The 7,649-nt window shown below is 46.1% G+C and overlaps 1 protein-coding gene across 1 annotated transcript; it reads right to left on the reverse strand.

Moving 5' to 3' along the window:
- Positions 1-2,163: 2,163 nt before the first annotated feature.
- Positions 2,164-7,449, reverse strand: NEFM (neurofilament medium chain). Its single transcript, XM_037038671.1, has 3 exons — positions 6,267-7,449; positions 5,413-5,537; positions 2,164-4,017 (listed from the first exon to the last, which is right to left on the reverse strand). The coding sequence occupies exons 1-3, from the start codon at positions 7,344-7,346 to the stop codon at positions 2,652-2,654; spliced, it is 2,571 nt and encodes an 856-aa protein (XP_036894566.1). The 5' UTR covers positions 7,347-7,449; the 3' UTR covers positions 2,164-2,651.
- Between the last annotated feature and the right edge of the window lie 200 nt (positions 7,450-7,649).

Genomic DNA, 7,649 nt, shown 5'->3' on the forward strand with positions numbered 1-7,649 from the left:
GGTCAGCCTTAGTAAACACGATGATTTTAGTAGTAGACCGAAGAGTATTTTTATAGTAATGGCAATATATTAGTAGGTATTTAAAAAATTCAACCAGCTTATCATATAGATCCAGCCTCTATTCCCATGTCAGATAATGCCTCCCAGACTTTGGGGAAACGCTGCTGCTGCCTCATTGCCATTAGTCTTGGTGGGACTGTCAATCAAAATGCTTCTTCCCTTGTTGGCCCAGGTGTCAGGCAAATGGCTCCTCTGTTTTTGAACATCCCACAAAGTGATTCAAAGCTTTGGGTTCAGTGAGGCCTAAGGCTGCGTGCTGATTCCTGGTCCCTGCATTCTGGGGACTTTCTTAGCTGGTCCTCCCCAACACCTGCCTTCTTGAGTTGTCCTTTCATCCTGAGATTTATCCTGTATTCTTCCAATATTCTCTCTTTTACTTTTTAATTCTACATAACTAGAGCAAGTTTTTGCTGATGATATTTAAAAATCCTGTCTCATCTTGGCTATCATGGATATCATTGCTTCATAAAAATTAATATTTTAACATAAAATGAGTTATTTTGAAGAGAGAACATAAGTGAATAATTGTACAAGTCATATGCAGATATAACAAAAATTTTGAGGGTGGGCAAATTAAAGGATGGGGAAAATTATTACAAATATTGACATTAGCAATGGGCTTCCTGGGTACATTTAGAAATTAAAATAGGTATTTTGAAAAGCCATTAAGAGGATCCAAGATCATATTATTGAGATGATTCTGTTGACAAGAAAAAAGTATGGACATGGAACAAATACTGCATTAATTAATAAATTATTAATGATTTTCAAGGTTGAGAATAGGTACACTTTGCAATGGGATTTGTATTATTTCCTTGGTCAAGATCAGGCTTTCAAAATATTAAAAAAAAAACTCTTAGCACGCACTGCATTTGCTAATTTGAGGTATGACCCTGGACAATCACAATTTGCCTAGTGAAGCAGTTCTATAAGAGAATAAACACACTAAGAATCCCACCTCTCACTCCAGAATTTTTATATGTGCAAAATTAAGCAAATTTTTCCTTAACTTGACTTTGGATTTACTATAAACCAGCTTTTAGGAGTAACTGGAAAGAAACATGGGTAAAATGACTTCTTCCTCAATCACCATGATGTTAAAACTGTGAGCTGCTGGACCCCACGTGCAACGGGCAGTTGAGACGGCTGCTCTCTCCAGAATGTCACAGGCACTCACTTTGGTGAGATTCCTCACTAAAGGACGAGGATTTTTCAAACATATACTAGAATTTCACCTGTTACTAAAAACAAGCAAACAAGAATACTTCAGGAGTTTAGTAGTGGAGGAAGTGTTCTGCCTAGTTCTCTGAATTTGAAAATGGATTTTGTGACCGTAGTGCTCTGTCCTGGGAAGTGTCAAATGCTCTGCTTGTGTGGAAAATTGTATGGTGCATTCCAAATTTTGAAAATTTCCTTGCAACCCATTTCTACTTAAAAACAAAACACTGAGTTCATAAGCAAACAAAACAAAACAAAACAAAAATAAAAACAAAATCCCAGAAAAATACTTCAAGTGTGTATATCAGAGATTTTGGCTTTTTTTTTGACATTACTTACCCTAATTAGTAATGTACCTAAAGTATAAATCTCCACTGACTGTATGAAGAATCAGTGCTGCAGGCGCGCGTGCATGTAAACCAGAGCCAGGCATCTGAGACTGTTAGGACTGGTGGTGATTTCAGTCCTGCTTCTTCTGGACACAATGTTAAAAATGCCACAAGATCCTTTGTGTCCCACCTCCAAGGAGCAAGTTATGATGGCTTTGCCTGCCCCTCTCACTTGAGGTTCTCTGAGTCCTGGTTTGAGATGGAAACACCTGGAGATTCAAGATTTCTATCCCACCAACTTTACTTTTTATTGGATGCTTGTATTTTTCTTTCAAAAACTATAATTTTGAAATTTTGGGATGAAGGGTAGGCTAAGTAAAGATTTTGACACCAGAAAATGTTTTCAGCAGTTATGTTTTCCCAGAATTCACTCTCAAGGCAATACTGGTAAGAAATGCAGATTGCTTATAATCTCCCAAATAGCCTACTCTTAGGAAAGACAGGGTCAGGGAGTGGAGACTTCCCTCTGAAATGATGTTAACACCAAGCAATGGACTATGTTTCCAATATGACCTTTATTGAGCAAGTACTGCTGTAACATTTAATATCAATCAATGAAAGGTTGCAAACTGTGCATGTCAACGAGGTTCTCCCATGAAAGAAAGTCCATTTTAAACGCACCAGTGAGGTAAACATAATTATTCATATATAGCTTTCTTAAGGCTAAGAGTTCTGTGTTTCATTTATTTTTGGCTCAGTTGGTTCTTTGCATAATACATCTCAAGACATCCCCTCTCCAAGTGCTCCCCTTCCAGCAGTTTAGGAAATTGGCCAATTCCCCAGGTACATACAATATCATGCATTTGAACCCCCCAAAGACAGAGGAGGGAGCATCCTGAGCTTGCATGCAGTTCCCTCATATTGTACAAAGTAGAATACAATGTCTGGAGCCCCCATGGGAGAACCCGTTCTATTTTGAAGCTGTCAATTACATGCATTTTGGAATTGTCATATGGCTTAACCTTTTGCAATGGACTCAAATTATTAGTCACTCTGGGAGACTTCCTTGACTATGGCGTGCGAAGTGACTTTCTCTACCTTTTTAGTAGACACTAGTTTCTCCTCAAAGGTCTCCTCATGCTCTTCAACCTTCTGAGTGACGGTGACAGATTTAGTGATGTATTTGGTAGCACCATCTTCCCCATCAGTGGTGATTTTTTCTATCTTTTTGGTCACCACCACTTTCCCCTCACTTTTGTCACCCCCCTTCTTTTCATCTGCTGGACTCAGGTCCAGCCCATTGGTGACGACACCTTTCTCCTCTTCTCCCCCACTGCCTTTCTCCTTCATCTCCTGCTCTTCCTCCTCCTTGCCTTCCACCTCCCCATTGATGGCTATGTCTTCCTTTGTGGATTCCTTTGAACCGCGATCACTGCCTTCCTCTTCACTCCCTCCCTCCTCTTCTGCTTTCCCCTTTTCCCGCTGCTCAGGCTTCCCCTCCTCTTTGGCACCTTTCTCCACGCTCACCTTTATGGATTTGGTAATGGTCACCACCTCCTGCATTACTTCCTCCTTCACTGGGGATGCCACTTTCTTCTTCTCTAGCTCCTCTTTCGGCTTCTCCTCCTTCTTCTCTACCTTTTCCTCCTTGGGAGCTTCCTTGGCTGCTTCTTTCTTTCCTTCCTCCACTTTCACTTCTTCTTTCTGCTCACCTTTCCCAGCTCCAGCTGCTGCTTTGGGCTTCAGCTCCTCCACTGGTGATTTGGGCACAGGGGACTTGGCCTTGTCTGGCTTTTCCACCTTGGCTTCTGCTACCAGCTCCACCTTGGAGACCACTTCTTCCTTCTTTCCCTCAGTTTTCTTCTCTTCCTTAGCTTCAACTTCCTCTCCTTCACCTTCGGCCTCTGTCTCCCCTTCTTCTTCCTGCTCACCATCCTCTTTTTCACTAGAACCTTCCTTCTCGGATCCCCCTTCTTCAGCTTGGTCTGATTTGGCACCCTCATCTTCCTCCTCCTCCTCCTCTTCTTCCTCCTTGTCTCCTTCTTCCTCTCCTTTCAGTTCCAGTGCTGTAGCTTTCACTGGAGACTTTTTGGTGGCTACCACTTCTTCAGCTTCTTGCTCCTCTTTCTTTTCTTTGGCCTCTTCTTCCTTCTTTTCTTTCATGGAAACTGCCAGTTCCTCTACAATAGCTGTCAGGGCCTCCTCCATTTCTGACTTCTCATCTTCCACCTTGGTTTCCTCTATGATCTCCTCGACAAATTTGTGTTGCACCTTTAGCTTGGGGGCTTCCACCTTGGTTTTCTGAATCTTGCTGGATATTGTGATGGAGGGCTGTCGGTGTGTGTACAGCGGTCCAGTGAGGCTTCCTGAAAATGTGCTGAATCTGGTCTCTTCACCTTCTAGGAGTTTTCTAAGGAAAGAACCAAAGATAAAACATAACTAAAATCTTACTGGGCCTGCAGAGCTTCATGACATAATGGGAAATGCAGTAGATACCTTGGAATAAATAGAATCACATAAATAAAGGATTTCATCAGGTCAGTGCAATCTCTGCTATCATTTCAGTGGTATATTGTGTTATATGCAGTGACAGACACTCCTGACCACTAGCCAATCACTTGCTGCAGTAGCTAACCACACCCAATGATCCGCTAATCAGACCCAGCCACCAAGTCCCCATGCTGTGTCAGTTCATATGGAGCAACATGGAAAGCTCCCTAGTGGTTAAAAAAAAATAAATAAATAAACCAACCTTAGTGAGCTCCCTGAGCATCAGAACATTCCGGATGCATATACTAAATTTCTTTTAGCAAATACAATGCTCAAAAAATGTACAAAACTATTTAGCACATATCAGAACTCAGGCTATATATTTAAACCTACATCTACACCTATGCAATAGCTAGGTGCTAATATGGGTGTATCGAGTTATAAACTGGTCTGCACATTTAATAATAAAATGTTTTTCAATATAATTACTCAACTTTCCCCAAAAGAAAGCTAACTCTGTGGGTTCACTTTTTTCTTATACTATTATAATGACCTTGTTGGTAGTAGAAAAACTGTTCAATTAATGATTTCCTCCTGTGAACTCTGTCAACAGCAAGATGACATCAGTTAGTAGACCTGTAATCTCTTCTCTCTGTCTCTGGTGTACGGGAGTATCTGTAGACGTAAGTCTATTTACATTAGGATTTATATTTATATATTTGTATGTCTAGGTGTATGTAAATACATATTATACATGACCTATATATCTAGACATATAATCTATATTATGCAGTGTACAATAGAATACATCTAAATGATCTATACAGCTATACAAATAAATATATATTCTAATTTATCGATCTATATCTATTCTCAGCCAGTTGATGGCAATAGTAAGCTGTGACAGAGAAACGGAGAAATGGAACATCTTAGTGTTTGTCCTTGACATTGTAACGTTGAAAACCTGAAACCACTAGATGAAATATTAAATATTAAAGCTCCATTTTTCCTTCAAACATTGGGAAAACACTTTTGACTAAAACAAAAAGCTTAAGCATAGCATTGAAATTAATCTGTGCCCCCTTCCCCCACGTAATTCAAAACGATTTCAACTGATGCCTACTCTTTTAAAGCTGTATAAAAAGTGATAAAACGACATTTGCATTCTTTAGAATAATTTCTTTTTAATTAGGAAGGGAAACAGGCACTGATTTGAGACTTCTGAAACCTGCTTGCTTCACTGAAGTGACGAAGGCGCTCTCCGGCCAGCCTCCGCAGTGCGGTATTTCCGTCACGTCCGCAGTGGGCACCGTACCTGTACGCAGCGATCTCGATGTCCAGAGCCATCTTGACGTTGAGGAGATCCTGGTATTCCCTCAAATGACGCGCCATTTCCCACTTCGTGCCTCGGAGTTCATTTTCCAACTGTTGGATGGTGTCCTGAAACGAACACGGAATGTCTCCATCGACTTACGCTTCCAAACTGCAACTTCTTTCTCAAACCTCTTCCTACCCCTCCCCACCTCCCCTCCGCGACTCCTTCTAGCTCCGCAGCGCTCTCGGATATTGTTCCCAGACCCTCTTCTCTCGTTAACAAAATCTAAGGGATTCTCAAAGAAACAAACAAATAGGGTCAATATAACGTTTCCCGGGCACCTCACTCACTAAGCCCAGTGGATTTAAAATAAATCTCGAGAGGAAAAAAAAGATGCATGGGGACACACTACGCCTGTCCTGGCCCTTCCCATCTGAGCTCTCTGGGCTGAAGCTAGATTTGAGAGTTCTGATCACCGCTGGAAAAGGAGAGGATACATTCGTTTCTGCAGAAGCTATCTTAAAGTTGCTACTTTATCAACTACCCAAAAGAATACCTCCTACTTTAAATATGCAAGCGTGCAAAAACTAGAACTCCCGAGGACAAAAAGCAGGTTTTCAAAAAAGGTCAGGGCTTTTAGAAGCTGGCGATGGTGGGCGGGGGAAGAGTGTGGAAGTGACCGGTAGAGGCGAACACGCAGTGCGCCTCTAACCTGGGTGTGCATCGCGCTCGCGCTCACTGGCCTGCGGCCACCAGAGAGCGCGGTGGAGAGCGCGCTGGGGTGCGTGCCTCGGTGTCGGGGGCGCGCGGCGCTGGCGCTGGCGCAGGGCTGGCGGCGCAGCCGCGGTTCCTACCTGGTAGCTGCTGAGGTCGTGGTTGTGGCGCTCCTCGATGTCGCTGAGCTGCCGCTCCAGGGATTCCTTGGTGCCGCGTACAGACTCCAGCTCGATGCTCTTGGACTGCAGCTGGCGCCGGTACTCGGCAATCTCTTCCTTGGCGGAGCGGATGGCCTCCTTGTTCTGCTCGGCAGCCTCGGTGAGCTTGGCGTAGCGGCACTTAAACCACTCTTCTGCCTGATGCATGTTCTGGTCGGAGTGGCTCTCGAGCTGGGAGCGGATCTCCTTCAGCGCCGACGAGATGTCTGTTTTCAGGTAGTCTTTGCGCTCCACTGTGATGTGCGACGCCTGGATCTGGGCCAGCAGGTCGGCCACCTCTTCCTCGTGATTGCTCCGTAGGAAGGCCACCTCATCCTGCAGTGACTGCACCTTCTTGTCCAGCTCCACCTTCACCAGCGACGCCTCCTCAATGTCTTTGCGCAGCGCTCGGATGGCCGCCTCGGTGTCGTCGCGCAGCCGTGCCTCCTCTTCGAAGCGCTCCTTGAGCCGATGGATGTCTTCCTCCAGGTGGTCAGAGTCCAGCTGTACCTGAGCCTTCTCGTGATTCACCATCTCGAGTGTGGCGCGCAGCTCACGGATCTCCTGGTCGTACGCGTCGCCCAGCTGGGCGTGCGAGGCCTGCTTCTGCCGCAGCGCCTGGATCTCTGCCTCAATTTCCTTGTTCTGCTGTTCCAGGTAGTGCACCTTCTCGATGTAGCCCGCGAAGCGGTCGTTTAGCCCCTGCAGCTGCTCCTTCTCGTTGGAGCGGGACAGCTTGTAGTCGCCGCCCGCTGCGGAGACGCCGTTGAGCAGGGACGAGGATTGGCTGAAGTCAAGGCTGCTCTCGGCGGAGCTGAGCATGGCTGAGCTGTAGGTGAGACGCGGGCCGAGAGCGCTGCGCTTGTAGGAGGAGGACACGGTGCTGGGTGAGCCGCGGGACCAGGACTGTGAGCGGAAGCCGCTGGACGGGGAGCCGCTAAGGCGGCTGAAGCTGGAGCGGGTCTCGGTCACCCGCCGGTAGGCGGACGGGTTGCCCAGCGAGTCCAATGTGTAGCTCATCTTGGAGGCCTCGGGGTGTGTGGCTGTCACAGCGTTCTGCTGGTCTCGTCGCTGCCCATTTATAGCCGCGGCTGCGGGTCCCGGTCTAGGGCCCCGCCCCGTGGAGGCGGCGGCCGAGGAGGCGGGGACTGCGGGCTCGGGACCCGGGGATGGGGGGGAAGGGTGTAAAGACAGCCCAGCAGTGATTCAGCGCCTCCTCCACGTGGGCCCACGCCGCAACGGACCCCAGCCCTGGATGCCTTGTCCCTGGCCCCTCCCTCAGTTCTCCTTCCGTCCTAGACCACTTGTTTCCCCTCTAACCCC

The sequence above is a fragment of the Sturnira hondurensis genome, unplaced genomic scaffold (genome assembly GCF_014824575.4).
Source record: "Sturnira hondurensis isolate 20B ecotype Veracruz unplaced genomic scaffold, ASM1482457v3 Scaffold0024805, whole genome shotgun sequence".
Taxonomy (NCBI): domain Eukaryota; kingdom Metazoa; phylum Chordata; class Mammalia; order Chiroptera; family Phyllostomidae; genus Sturnira; species Sturnira hondurensis.

Bases quoted from the DNA above. Each gene is read 5' to 3' on its own strand.
- NEFM (XM_037038671.1), bottom strand. From the start codon at position 7,346: ATGAGCTACACATTGGACTCGCTGGGCAACCCGTCCGCCTACCGGCGG. The intron at 5,538-6,266 runs GTAGGAACCGCG...TGTTCGTTTCAG, and splicing joins ACGACCTCAGCAGCTACCAG to GACACCATCCAACAGTTGGA. The intron at 4,018-5,412 runs GTACGGTGCCCA...TTCTTTCCTTAG, and splicing joins ATCGAGATCGCTGCGTACAG to AAAACTCCTAGAAGGTGAAG.